Source organism: Episyrphus balteatus, chromosome 4 (genome assembly GCF_945859705.1).
Source record: "Episyrphus balteatus chromosome 4, idEpiBalt1.1, whole genome shotgun sequence".
Lineage (NCBI taxonomy): Eukaryota > Metazoa > Arthropoda > Insecta > Diptera > Syrphidae > Episyrphus > Episyrphus balteatus.
This window is the reverse complement of record NC_079137.1, coordinates 74,767,998-74,783,299: the sequence shown is the minus strand read 5'-3', so window position 1 is coordinate 74,783,299 and position 15,302 is coordinate 74,767,998. Positions and strand designations below refer to the sequence as shown.

General features: G+C 29.6%; 2 protein-coding genes across 2 annotated transcripts; one reads left to right on the top strand and one right to left on the bottom strand.

The window, feature by feature from the left end:
• Positions 1 to 3,047: 3,047 nt before the first annotated feature.
• LOC129919912 (digestive cysteine proteinase 2) lies at positions 3,048 to 7,976 on the top strand. The gene is made up of 3 exons (XM_056001021.1): positions 3,048 to 3,263; positions 6,233 to 7,225; positions 7,284 to 7,976. The coding sequence occupies exons 1-3, from the start codon at positions 3,212 to 3,214 to the stop codon at positions 7,895 to 7,897; spliced, it is 1,659 nt and encodes a 552-aa protein (XP_055856996.1). The 5' UTR covers positions 3,048 to 3,211; the 3' UTR covers positions 7,898 to 7,976.
• A 1,708-nt stretch (positions 7,977 to 9,684) lies between these two features.
• LOC129919913 (39S ribosomal protein L39, mitochondrial) lies at positions 9,685 to 15,094 on the bottom strand. The gene is made up of 6 exons (XM_056001023.1): positions 14,886 to 15,094; positions 14,502 to 14,823; positions 14,343 to 14,443; positions 10,039 to 10,481; positions 9,828 to 9,977; positions 9,685 to 9,759 (listed from the first exon to the last, which is right to left on the bottom strand). Exons 1-5 carry the CDS (start codon positions 14,956 to 14,958, stop codon positions 9,915 to 9,917), a joined length of 1,002 nt encoding a protein of 333 aa, XP_055856998.1. The 5' UTR covers positions 14,959 to 15,094; the 3' UTR covers positions 9,685 to 9,759; positions 9,828 to 9,914.
• Positions 15,095 to 15,302: the final 208 nt, after the last annotated feature.

The following is a 15,302-nucleotide window of genomic DNA, read 5'->3' as shown; positions in this document are numbered from 1 at the left end:
TAAAAAATAAAATACTCAAGCCATATAACTTTTTTTGTAAAAAGAATATTAGATATTATCTAGTCTGTAAATATAAAAAATTTACATATCTTTATATTTAAGATTTAATAAAAAAAAAATTATATTTTAAAGTAATTTTTATTTATATTTTACATATTGAATCAGAAGATTCCGAAAAATCAAGCAGACAAGTAAGTAAAAACACGCAAATACTAATTTGAGAAGTTATAGTTAACTCAACGAAAGAATTACCGTTGAGCTGCTTTGAACATTTTTGAAAATATATTGTAAAATAAAAATTAAAGTAAAATAAAATGTATTGCAAATAAAAATATTGTGCAGTTAAAAAATAAAATGTTGTTGCAAATAAATAAAATGCACGACTGACCCAGCACGAACTTGCTCTTAAAATTCAAGTTGCTAGAATTTTTAGGACTTTTTGTATTGAAATTTAGTAAATGTCAAAATCGTATTTCAAAATAATAAAATAACATCTGAAATCAAATTGCCCTTCTTTGCATTGTTAGAAAAAAAATGATAAATGTTTCAAGATAAATGTCTTAAGACAAATGTCTCAAGATAAATGTCTCATGATAAATGTCTCAAGATAAATGTCTCAAGATAAATGTCTCAAGATAAATGTCTCAAGATAAATGTCTCAAGATAAATGTCTCAAGATAAATGTCCCAAGATAAATATCTCATGATAAATGTCTCATGGGACATGTCAAGATAAATGTCTCATGATAAATGTCTCAAGATAAAAGTCTCAAGATAAATGTCTCATGATAAATGTCTCATGTGACATGTCTCAAGATAAATGTCTCATGATAAATGTCTCAAGATAAATTTCTCATGTTAAATGTCTCATGGGACATGTCCCAAGATAAATGTCTCATGATAAATGTCTCATGATAAATGTCTCAAGATAAATGTCTCAAGATAAATGTCTCAAGATAAATAAATGCTTAGACCCGTTTTTTTTAAAACTAATTTTTTATAAATCATTTTTTGGAAAAAAAAAATGTTTTAAAGTAAAATTGGTAAATTATTTTGTAGAAATAACTAATCAACATCTAAAACCAAAATTTCAAAAAAATTTAAAGTCCGGTTTTCAAGAAACAAATTTTCAAAATGATTTTAAAAATCCAAAAATTAATTTTCTCAAAATTTTATTTTTGGCTTATGTTAAAATTGTATTAAAGTTGTTTTTTTACAAAAATTTTTGTTGAAATCGAACTAGAAGTTTCGAAGAAATTCGGATTTAAATAATGATTTTCAAAAAAAAAGTTTTCTTTTATTCAAAAAAAAAACTAACATTGGAATTTGTTAAACAAAATCTTTGGAGCTGTTTTTGAGAAATTTTAACTTTACTAAAATTAGTTCCAAAAACCCCTCTTGGAGAGTCGCCAAATAATGCTTCATACCAAGTTTGACATTAATCGGTCCATCCGTTTAGGCTGTAGCTACAGACAGACAGACTGACAGACAGACGGACTTCCGGGACCCACTTTTTGGCATTCTCTAATCAAAATTGTAGAGAAATAAATTCTACAAAAACGATGTCAAAAATTTTTTTGTGGGACTAACGGTTCGCAAGATATTGGTAAAAAAACAGTTTAAACCACTTTTTCCAAGATGGCGGCCAAATGGGGGTCTTCAACCCCGAAAACTTGATTGTATACTTACATTACCCTCCCCTATACATCAAAACAAAAAAATCTTGTCCTACATAAAATGCAAGGTTCGGTCAAAATTTTGTAACATTTCAATGGACTACATTGCAGGGTTCGGACTTCAGTTTCAAAATTTCGAAGCAAATTTGAAAAAAAAGTGAAGTAGATCCAAAATTTCGGAAGTAGATTTCAACATTAAACTTTCAGAACATTTATTTCCAAAAATTTATTCAAAAAAAATTATTTTTCAACAAAATTATTTTTCTTTACTTTTTTATTATGATCTTTTCCAAAAAACCTTTCTCATCTAGTGGTTGTAACGGTGCTTAGGGGTAAAACGATTAATTCAGCATAATCTAACAAATTTTTGATCAGGAATTCTTCAAAGAAGAATAATTGACCTCCATTCATCTTTTGAGATATCAGTTGAGCTTTATTTCTCAATGCCTCGACCAGGTTTAAAATTGAAGTTAAATCCCTTTCTCTAAATTTATTACTTGAAAAATATTTTTCAATCAAGAAATAGAAGTAGATCCTGAAAAAGAGAAGTAGGGAAGTAGATTTTATTTTTTGTCCAAAATCGAAGTAAATCTACTTCGATCGAAGTAAAGTCCGAACCCTGCTACATTGTAATGTCATGGAAAAATGTTATCTCAACTTTTTTTTTTGTACGAATGCATAACTTGATATATTTTGTACCATGTATATTGTATAGTAGCTATCTACTTGTGATGGGAACTATCGAATGATTTGAACTATCGATAGTTAGTAACTGAATGATTTGAACTGAATAAAAGAAACTATCGAATAAAAAAGACAATTCGAGTGAAAAAACTATCGAATAAAAAACTATCGAATGAAAAAACTATTCGAATGAAAATAGTTTGATAGTTTTTATTCGATAGTTCCCATCACTAGTATCTACCTGTATCGCAAGTAAAAATATTTTTTAATTGATATTTTTACAACCATGATAGGTACCAAGTTTTATCATTTTTCAAACATCAAAAAAATTTTTGTTACTTTTACCCAAATTATTTTTAATTTTGTCTTTGTAGCAAATTAAGGGAAGTAATTTTAGCTCCAAAAATATAAATAAAAAAACAAAAAGTTTCTAAGCTTGAGCATGAAAAATACCAGTTTGGTTGTTAATCATGAAAAATCATAATGTTAAACACTCTGATTAAATCTACTCCATTCTCCCCTATTCGGAGTCGCATAAAAATCTCGGTCCACGACCGGGACTTGCAATCAATTAAACTTTACTCTCATCTTCCCGCTATATTCTCTGAATTCTGAAAGATCAGTTGCGATAGTGGAACTCAATTATTATACATTGTTATGAAATAAAACCGCAAATGCTTCTCTAATTATTCAGTTGCTGTAAAGCTCTCGTTTGAATCAGACTTCTTATTGAATTTTAAAAATAAAATAGAATTTTTTTAAAAACTGATTTTATAATTTCTAGAAAATATAATATTTTATAGAATAAATAAAATTTGATTATTTTTTGTTAATCAAAAACCTCCCCTTACAATGAGGTCTCTTTGTTGTGTGTTTGTTTTTGCTATAGCGCTGGCAGCTACAGGTAAATATTTTTTTATGAAACAAAGAATTTAATTAGTTTATTAATTTAATTAGTTTATACAAAACGGTATGAATAATTTATTTGATTTTCCAAATCAATGGTTCAACGGTCATTATGGTCAATTAATAAATATATGTATACGCAAAGTGCAAATATTTGTTGTTTGCTATTCATTCGGTCCATCGAAATGTCCAGACAAAAAAAAAATTCTTTATTGATAAGAATGTAAGGAACTAATGTATTATCTTTTTTATACCTCTCGGTTAAGTATTTTGTTTTTGTAAATAAAATAATAATTTGCGGTCAATATTGTTATTCCGTCGTGATCTGATTTAATTTACTATATACATGGCGCTTTATTTAAAATGGAAATATATAATTTTTCTTTCTGATAGTGCTTCGGAAAAGGAAAAAGATTGATTTATTTTTGAATTTTTGTATACATATTAAAACGCATTATATTAATGAGCTGATAACACAGTAATAGAGTACGGTTCAGATTATTTACTTAATACATCAGGGATAACGGTTCAATCAGCTCCGGATATGGTTTATTGTAATCATCGACAAATATGGAATATGTTTCAATTAAATACTTAATTTATACTAAGAATGTCTAACAATGAATGAATGAATCTATATTCGATTTTAAATAAACCGACACTTAATTTCAAATTTCTTTTGTATAGGTTTCCTTGTACATAGATTAAAAAAAAAAAAAAACTGTGGTTCTAGACGATTGTTGATCTTCCACAAACAATTTTTTGAACGTACCTACAAAAAAAAACTTTTCTCCAAACCAACAGTTTTACTACAAAAATCTTAACGCTAATATAAAAATCAAATTTTTTCCATATTTAATTCAATTTATTGAGATTTACCCCTTATTTCACACGTACTTTCACAGACAAAACTGTATTTCAGATTCATGTGAGCATTATTGTATTTTTTTTTTTCTTATTCTTTGTCATGTTTTTATATGGAAAAATAGCTCACACACAGTTACGAATAAAAAACTTCCTGATCCATTTGCCACGAGGATGTGATACAAAAAATCCCTTTTAAAAAATGTTCATAATATTATTATTTATTCAATCTATCTACGATATTTAAATCTACAGATTTGCTTAATCTAAAATATTTACAATATTGAACTATTCGGGTTTCGACACTGATCCCCAGGTCCTTTTTTTTGTTTGTTTTAATACATAATTATTTTTTTTTAGTTATTTTTTTTTTTTTTAAATTACAATTATTAAGTTGTACTTAAATTTTTTGTGACTGGAGCGCACGTACTAGCTTTTATGGTAATATTAGCTCAAATTTTCAAGCTTTTTATGAAAAAAAGTTAAGGAAGCATTATAATTTGATTTTAATGGTATTTCATAAGTAATTAAAAACTATTTCAGACTTGTTTTTATATTAAAGAGTGACTTTTCAAAAGGAGACAAAATCACCTTTTCAAACTAAGTCTGCAGTTTTATTCTCCACATTCCTACGCTTAAATTAACCAGCTCAAGTTAAGTGAAAGCAGCATATTGAACCCACAAATCAGAGCCTGAAAACCAGTAAAAACTTTAAATCGTATGAAAAATCACAAATTTGCTTTTAGTCGTTTTGATTTTCTGAGAAATGACAAAAATTGTTAATTTCCCCTTTTGAAAATACACTCCTCAATTACTTCAACTCCCTTTTAAAATGATTTTGTCCACAAAACAATATTTAGAACATAAAATAAATAAAACTTGAAATTTCGAAAAAAAAACATCCAATCGTTTTCAAAATATTTGTCGATTTTTTAACCGAATCCTAAACTTGTCTACCATTATAAAATACCATTGATGAGAAATTGATTTCTTTGTAATCAAAATGAATAAACAAAACTATTTAAGAACATCGGCAGCGATGTCATGCTATTGCTTTTTCTTGTTTAAATTAAATTTATTTTTTTTAATAAGAAAACCCTCTTCTTTAGTTTCAAGTTAAAAAGTGAAGTAGCTTTATGAATTTTTTTTCTTGCAGGATCTTTCTATTTCAAGAATAGAATGCATGGTATTTACCTACAATAAAAAAAAAATTCAAAATAAAAAGTTCCACATACGCCATAGTGACTTTTAAAGTTAATTTAAATCGTAATGGTCTATAACTTTAAATTTGTGCATTAAAATTTTATTATGTTTGGGTTCCTAAAATTTCGAACCGAAACCAAAAACACCTCCTAACACATGTGGAAATAGGTCATATCACATCATATTTTGATATTAATCTTAAAAAAAAAATGCAGTAGAAGTATCTAAGGATATTATAGTTAAGGTCTTAATATTCCAGAATAATAAAAAAAAAAATCGAATTCGATCCGACCATTTACTAACTTTCGACTAAAAGCGTTTTTCATTGCAACCTCAAAAAATTGTCCGCAGAAATTAGAATACTTTTTAATAAAAACAAGTTTTTGTGGTTTTGCAATAGTATTAATTAATGAAAGAATTCACGGGTACAGAATGTCATATTTGATTGTATTTCGTGTTCATTCTCATAAAAAATTATAAAAAAAAAAAAAAACTCGGATATGCCAAAGGCATTAAAATTCATTGGTTATAATTTTTATTGTGCCTTTAGTTGGTTTAAGAATCTCACTTCCATTCTTAATTTTATTAATTTCCTATTAGAAAGGATCAATCAATTTTTCCAACATTTTCAAAATTTTACTTTTTCTAAAATGTTTGGAGCCTCATAAACCGAAATATGATACGAACTATGATTAATACTGAAAATCAACCCTTATTTATTACTGCACTCAAATTTCCGTGACACGACAAATTTGTGTCTATTTTTTTACCTTTTTCCTGTAAAATTCAACTGAGTACGTACTCACCTTTCATGAAATGATAAACCTCAAAAACAGAAATAATAAACCGTTAATTAAAGAGAAAATGGACCCATCTCCTTTACTTTTTATTTTCTTTTAGCTTTGGCAACAAAACCTCCAAAATGGGACACCACATACACTGTTAGTGGAACATTAAATATTCCTTATGCTGAAATCGAAGAACCATTTTTTGCATGGTATGATAGTCACACTAAACGTTCCCGTATTGATTACTACGGTGGCATGGTTAAGACCTATCAACTAGCCAACGAAGCAAAATACGGTGCTTCACTTAAAATTGCTCCAGTAACAACATCATCAGATTTGAATAAAGAAACTTGTTTATTGGTAAATGGTACAGCTGATAATGTTGTTGAAATTCAATCAATTTTACCGGATGCCAAGAGCTTCACTCTTATTGGAACCGAAACTTTACTCGGAATTGTTTGTGATAAATTTCGTTTGGAAGAAGTAATTGGCTCGAAGAAGAACATATATACTCTCTGGGTTAGGTACAAGAAGTCCCCCAAATATCCAGCATCTCGTCAACCAATTCCAGTTCGATATGAAATGAAGGGTTACAATACACTCTTGGGTTCCCATTATGATCATTATTATCTAGATTATGAGAGTTACGCCAATGACGCTGTTCCCAATGAGGTTTTCGAAATAAGTCCAGATATGCCATGTGTGAGTTTCCCTGGTCCAGGAGCCGGACACTATGCCACCTTCAATCCAATGCAAGAATTCGTTCATCCAACCAAAGATCATCATTTGGAAATGGAATTCAAAAGATTCAAGGGCAAACATGGAGTTCAATACATGAATGAGACTGAACATGAATTCCGCAAGAATATCTTCCGTCAGAATCTTCGTTTTATTCATTCGAAAAATCGTGCAAAGTTGGGATATTCCCTGGCAGTAAACCATTTGGCTGATAAGACTGAAAATGAATTGAAAGCTCGTCGTGGATTCAGATCATCTGGAGTTTACAACACCGGTAAACCATTCCCATACAGTACCCAGAAATTGAAGGACAACCTTCCTGAACAGTTTGATTGGAGACTTCTTGGAGCTGTAACTCCTGTCAAGGGTAAGTTCCATAAACATTCAACTAATTCCCTTTTCTTAACCAACTCAATTCCTCTTAGATCAATCGGTTTGCGGATCTTGCTGGTCATTCGGAACTGTCGGAGCAATAGAGGGAGCCTATTTCCTCAAGAACGGCGGCAACTTGGTGCGACTCTCCCAACAAGCACTCATTGATTGTTCATGGGAATATGGCAACAATGGCTGTGATGGTGGTGAAGACTTCCGTGCTTATCAGTGGATGATGAAGAACGGTGGTATCCCAACTGAAGAAGAATATGGAAACTACTTGGGTCAAGATGGTTTGTGTCATGCCGATAATGTTCCGAAAGTTGCCAAGATTTCTGGATTCGTCAATGTCACATCCAACGATCCAAATGCATTTAAAATTGCTTTGGTTAACAATGGTCCATTGTCGGTGGCTATTGATGCAGCACACAAGGCTTTCAGTTTCTATTCACATGGAGTTTACTATGAACCTGAGTGTAAGAACGATATAAATGGGCTTGATCATGCTGTTCTGGCTGTGGGATATGGAAAAATTAACGGTGAAGATTATTGGTTGGTGAAGAACTCATGGTCTACCTATTGGGGTAATGATGGTTATGTTCTTATGTCGGCTAAGAATAACAATTGCGGAGTCATGACTACACCAACTTATGTAGAAATTGCATGAGAGTAAAGCTATACAGCAGCTTAGGTTAAAATTGTATAGAAAGTCAATCTTTTTTAATAAAAAAAAAATTGTATCGAAAGATGTTTGAGAGTTTTGTATGAAATAAGTCGGGTTTTAACATTGAACGAAAGGAAAAGGGCGTATATATTTGCTTTGGTTGATCATTTCGTAAAAAATCCAGGTATTGTTATTTGAGTTAAGTTTCTTATTTCTTTTAATTTCGATGATTTACATATATATTGATAACTGCAAAAGTTACATCTGCTCAAACATTGCAAGGTCAAGAAAAATATAAAAAAAACAAAGTTTAAAATTTTCAAAATAGCTTTACTCATTAGTTTGATTCAATTTCATTCCAAAATAGAATTTAAAAAAAAATAAAATTTTTAGTTTAAGAAACAAACAAAACAAATAGGTCGTACCAAAACAACGACCAAAATTATCGTGTTTTATACTAAATTACGATTGCTCAAATTGAGAAATTATGAGGTTGAATTTTTGAAGCCTTGTTTATTAACTAAATAATAAAATTTATTTAATTCAATTATCTTTACAATAATGGTAGTTATCCACCAATTTATAAACGTTGAGCAGTTTATGTAACGGTACAGCCAACCTTAAGTACAAAATCTAAGACGCAATTAACGGCAATATATTTTCGAAAAAGTCTGAGATCTCTAGATCTCAAACGGCCTCTCTTCTGCAGTAAAAATGATAAAGAAAGGAAATTTAGAAATTTAGCACAAAGACTGCAACCAGATGTATACCTACCGAAAAATCCGATATTTTTAAACTAAACGGAAAATCAAAGCACTTTCATCCTGAGACAAAAGTAATTAATACGGATTTTAGGATATTTTTCAACATTTTGGAATTTTAGTACACAATCGGGAACGAGAATTCTGTGCATCAAAAAACCTGACATTTTTATTCTAAAGTAAAATTTAGTACAAAATTTGGACGATAACCATTGAGTTCAAAAATGTTCAATGCTGAATGAGACCTTAAAGAATTCTTAGCCTGAAATTAAAATTATTAGGATTTTTTAATATTTTTGAAAATTTCGAAAATTTCGTAAATTTACTACAAAGTCCTAAATGCATTAGACAGGCGAGATCTGCAGACCTGAATTAGGTCTATTTTCTAAGGTTACAATGATTAAGTTTTTTGGATATTTTTAAAATTTTAGTACAAAATCTATTGAGACATTTCTGGACAACTATGATAGAAAAAATCCGAGAAATTCAGCAGTAGCTCGTAGCATTTCATTTCTGAGGCGAGACAAAGCTTTTCTGATAGTTGTGGAAATTTAAAAAATTTAGTACAAAATTTCTAAAAACCTCTGAGTTCTAAAATTTGCGATTCTTAATGCTGAATGAGAACTGAAAGAATTTTTAAAGTTATAAAGATTTTTTTATATTTTTGGAAATTTCAAAAATTTAGTACAAAATCTAAATGTCTTGAAAAAAATCAGAGAGAATCAGATTTTAATAGAAAATCTGATTTTAATAGAAAATTAACGCATTTCATTTCTGAGGTAAAAATTATTTTGGGATATTTTTGGCAACTTCAAAAATTTAGTATAAAACATCTCATATTTTCAGAGCTGTATTAAACCTCATAGCCCTTCTGCCTTAAGTTATCATTTATCAATATTAAAGATTTTACGATATTTAAAATAATTCAAAAATTTATTACAAAATTTAAAACGAATTTACCCATAAAACAAAAATTGACATCTTCAAAGCAAGTTTGGGATTTAAGTGGTTTAAGGTTTTTAGAATATTTTTGAAAAGTTTAAGCGAGATTTCCACAGATTTGTTTCGGGTTTTTCATGAAGAACCCCGTTACGTTGCCAAAAACTTCATAGGAATATAGACAAAATTTTGCAAACATTTTTCAAAGAATTTGAGAAGTAAAAGTAACTTACCTAAAATTTCTTGAATTTTCTTGAATTATTTTTTTTTTCTTTTATTTTTCTTAAAATTTAACAAAAACATAACCTCAAAATCTTATCTTAAGCAATTAATTGTTCAGCTGCTTGCTCTTCAAAAGGTTCATTTGGCAATCGAGCAGGATTCTGAAAAAAAAAAATCAACCAACTCATTCAAAGTCATAGTCAATAAATCTCAACAACTTACATTCTTCTTCGCCCTCTTTTCCAATACTCCATAAGCAAAATGATTAATTACAATTCCAGCTGGAAGTGCAACACCTTGAACTCGATAAATGCTACCATCTTTGCCTTCTTTTGCTACTTCATGAACAGCAGCGACTGTGCATTTGCCTAAGAACCTTGTCGAAGCAATCATTGGACCACGGGAGATGTCAATATGTGAGCCCACTCGGTATAAAGTTACTCTTCCTTGATTCTGGGATAGAATACTTGGAAGTTGTTCTTTTTTGTAGCGATTGTCATTGAACATTTCGATTGCCACTTCGCTGTTTACTTCGAGTCGTTCGATTTTGAGGTCTTTGGCAGCGAGTTTGACCATTTCCGCGGAGATTGCCCTCAGTTCACGGTTCGAGGGTGACCATCCTTGGGCGGAGAGGTAGATATCATGGACAAAGCTACCAGATTTGACTAGAAAAGAAAATCAAGTGATAATAAGGTTTAGTTTATTTTTATATAAGTTTAGTTTATTCCGTTAAATACTAACGCTTCATAGGTATTGTACCATCTTAGCTTTTTTAATAATATAGTCAAAATAGTCAATAAAAGTAAGTTTAGAGTGCAAAACAATCACAATGTCAGTAAAACTAGACATATTACATAATGGTGACAAATTAATCGCATAGTAATAGACAATCACATTTTTCTTGCGTGCGGAACACATTGTTTTACCTTTTTCAATATTTAAAACTGAACTATTAATATTGCATCATTCCCAGACAGTTTCATTGGTAACTCAGTAGATTGCTAAGGATAAACAAAAGTTTTTTATCTGTTGGTTTATAGAAAAAAATTTTTTCTAAACTTGTACATTTTTGATCCTTCAACAATAAGGATCCATTAATAAATAAATAAAATTAATCAATTGTTGTTGTTTGCAGCATAAAATGTTTACTCAGTAAAATACTGATTACCAATAAAACGCGGCTTAAGTTTGTCAAATGCTTTGCTAAAGTTAGTAAAAATACAGTCAACCTGTTGTTTTTTTTAAGCGTGTCCATACAAAATGTACTAAACTGTAACAAATTAGTTACAGTGGATTTCTTTTTAACAAAGTCATGTCGACTGTCACATAAAACGGAGGAACAATGAATAGAAAAATTACCACAATTAATAGATTTTAACATTTTAGGAATAGCAGATAGTTTAGCTATTGGTCTGTAATTTAAAACTAAGTTTTTTTTTAGATTTCTTGTGAGTAGGGAAAAGGAATGCATTGAAATGTCGATTAAAGTAAAACGTTATTCAAGTTTAAATGTTGAAAATGTGGGTTTTTCATTATATAACTTTGAAACGGGAGTAGCTATTAAAAACAAAATGGGTCTCACAAACTTGCTCTTAGAGTTCAAGTTGCTTAAATGTTTAAGACTTTTTATAAAGAAATTTGGGAAATGTAAGTACCTATATAAAAACAAAACAAAAACAAACATAAAACGTTTTTTTTTTTTAATAAAACAAAATCTGAAATCAAATTGTCCTTCAATATAAGTATGCAGTTTTGATTTATATTTTATAAAATCGTTAAAACCATTTTTTAAAAAACTAATTTTTTATAAATAATTTTTTGGAAAAAGGTTTTAAAATAATATTGGTATGCCATTTTGTTGAAATCACTAATCAACATCTAAAAAAAAAATTTCAAAAAATTCAATGTCCCGTTTTTTCAAAAAAAAACGGCAGGTACCGTTAATAATGATTTTCAAAAAAAAATTTTATTAGTAGATAGACCTTGGCTCGTATGCAATAATTTTTATTGCTCAAATCTCACTTTTCAGTACATTTTCTTGAGATCCGTCTCATTTTCTTGAGATAGAGCTCAAAAAAATGTACTAAAAACTGAGATAGAGCTTAAGCTCATTCTTTTTGCATATGAGCCCTTGTCTTAAAACTTACATTTTAATTTTTTAAACAAAATCTTTGGAGCCGTTTTTGAGCAATTTCAATTTTACTAAAATCGGTATATGACAAGTACCGTTATTTTTGGTCCAAAAAATTAATTCCAAAACCTCTCTGGAGAGCCGCTAAATAATGCTACATACCAAGTTTGACTTTTACAGACAGACAGATTGACAGACAGACGGATTTCCGGGACTCACTTTTTTGGCATTCTCTATCATCGTAATACCACGAATGCATAACTTGATATAGTACCTATATCGCAAGTAAAAAAGTATATGGAAGACTTGTAGGTTTTGTAATCCACTTTTTTTACTTGCGATATATGTAGGTACTATAGGGCAAGTTTAGGATTCGTAAAAAAATCGAACTCGAGATAACAATTTTACATGACATTACGATGATGGAGAATGCCAAAAAAGTGGGTCCGGCAATACTGTCTGTCTGTCTGTCTGTCTGTATATACATACCTCGAGCTACAGCCTAAACGAGTGTAGTGATTTTCTTCAAACTTGGTAGTTAGCAGTTTTTGGTGATTCCCTAGAGGGAAAATTGAAATTTTTTTTATGACCAAAACTAACGGTACGGAAATAGAAAAGTTAATTTTTTTCAAAAACGGCTCTAACGATTTTGATTAAAATTTGTAAGTGTAGTATTACACATGCGAGCCAACTTTTGAAATAAAAAAATATTTGTTGTACCGTTATTAACGGTACCTGTCATAGAACGGTTTTTTTGGTTTCTGAATATCTCGTACAAAATTAAGCCGATTTCAACAAAAATTTATGCAAATGCGTTTAGATAATGGTAATATCAAAATTTTAGAAAATTTTCAAAAAGTGCAATTTTGGATTTTTAAAAAATATTTCAAAATTTTTTTTTTTGAAAAATCAATTTGTTGAAAACGGGTTGGTGAAAAATTTTGAAATTTCGTTTTTATGTGTAAATTAATTATTTCTTTAAAATGGCATACCAACTTTTTTTTGAAAAATGTTTTACATATGTATAAAAAATTATTTTTTTAAAAAACGGCTCTAACGATTTTGGAAAATTTTTTTTTCTAAAAATACCTTTTTATGCAAGTAATAAAATGGCATACTTGGTTTTTTGTAAAACATAATTTAAAACGGTGTTTCTTGAATAAAAAGCTTTAACATTAGAGTTACTTTTAGCATAAGAGCAAGTACGTGCGACACCAGTCGTGCATTTTATTTCTACGAGATATCGTTTAGAAGATATTGTGATTTTAAAATGTGTCAAATGGCGAAAATAACGGTTTTTCTGCTTATTACTTCTAAACGGTGAGTCCTATCGAAAAATTGTTTTTGAAAAAACTGGTAAATAATGTGCTCTTTTTAATAAAAATATTTTTTTGTTTTTTTTTTGTTAAAGTAGTCGTTCAAAAAAACAATTTTTTTTTTTATATGGTCAATACTCAAAAATTGTGAATTTTTGTAGGTACCTAGCTTCTAAGATATAAGGCTTTTGAAATATATTTTAAACTCACTTCATAGACTATAACGTTTTCCACAAAATAAATTAAGATATGCTTTAGTTACAATTATCGTTTGAAAGGTAATGTGCTCAAAAGAGTGACATTTATCGAAAATAACGTTTTTGTCTATTTTTGTCAGATGGTCAATGTTATCGAAACAAAGAATGCGTAGGTTATGTGCTCTTTTACATAATTTAGTTTAGTTTGAATTTCTCAGAGATAATATTATAATTAAAAAAAAAAAATTTTAAATTTGGACAAAAATCAAAAAATAAAGTTTTTCAAACTCAACTCTTCTAAAACGAAGTTTTTTAAAAATATTATAATTTTATTTTATAGCCCATTAAGTTTTCCATAGTAAAGCTCTAGATGTGTTTTTTCTTAGCTGTGATCGTTTAGAAGATATTAGCTTTCAGAGAGGACTATACTGCCCATAATCTCTCGTAAAGGCCCTAACTACAAAATTTTCGATTTTGATTTTTTTGAATATTTGGAGTTAGGGCATTGTCTCTGATTTATTCTCATTTATTTTTTTAAGCCAGAAAATTCGAAATGTTTTTGAATTTTTTTTTTTTTTTCATTTTTATATGCAAATTGCGGTTTTTGATTTTGTGTTTTTTTCTATAACTCAGAAGTATGAAAAATGTAGTTAGGGCCTTTACGAAATTATGGGCAGTATACGAAAAATAGTGTGTTTTCTATTATTGAACTAATCTTTTCGACACATGGGATTTTTGGGGACTTTTCACATTTTACTTTAATCGACATTTTAATGTTCTTTACCAATTTTCGGCTCTATTCGAATTATTTCTGGGTTTGCCCTTTTTTATGTCTATTTTGTCTGGACTAAAAATTTGGATAAATATGAGATAAAAACTTACTATTTGGTCCTGGGAAGCTGTGTAATTGAAGACCAGCTTCGTCTTTGAAGCTCTCTTGAAGGGCTGCACCTAGCATAAACGAACAACTTCTCCAGAATGCCCTAAAATTCAAAGATTAAAGAAATTTTCTTTCGGAAACAGAACAAATTAGATTTTTACTTGTTAACCAAATGTGGATCAGCGACTGTGAAATTCAACAATTGCAAAGTACAACTCTCCTGCAATGGTCTATACATGTCCCATGGAATATTGCCATCAACCAAAGCCAAAACAGATCGCTTGCAATGACCCTCAGTTAGATGTTGGGCACAATTGAATGGCGTTGAGATTCCTCGATTCATTACGAGGGTCACATCTTCTGGCAGTCCCAAATAACGTACTTCGATTTTTTCAATTCGTCCAATTGACTCTTGTTGGCGTTTTGTTTCCTCATCGAATAATTGATTACGTTTTGTTATCGAGTCTGTCGTCGACATAGATCCTGGGCCAGGAATGAAAGGTTATGATGAGACTTATCAAGAATTGAGAGAAGGAAAAACTTACGAAATGATGTGAATTTTGAAAGGACTTGCACTGATTTCCATTGTCGGCTGAAGAGTTTTGTGGCGAGAGTCATATTTAATGGAATTTGTGCAAAATTAATTTAATTTTTTTAATGTTATTTAATATTTTTGAGGAAGAAACCGAACGAAATTTGGATTTTTTTTCCTTCAGCTGGTTTGATTTCGTTATCGGTTGACAGAAGTGACAGTTTGTGCGGCATGATGGTGGATTTTAAGTGATGCCAAGTCGATTATCTAAAGTGGTAAGTATGAACAAAATTTTAACTGAAATTTTTAAGGGCCTTATTACATTGGCTCAAAAATTGAAAAAGTACAAAAGTGAAAAAAAAAATAGTTTTTTTACTAGCCGATTTTTATTATCCCACTTGATCCATATAGCTCATTAGTTAACACGTAT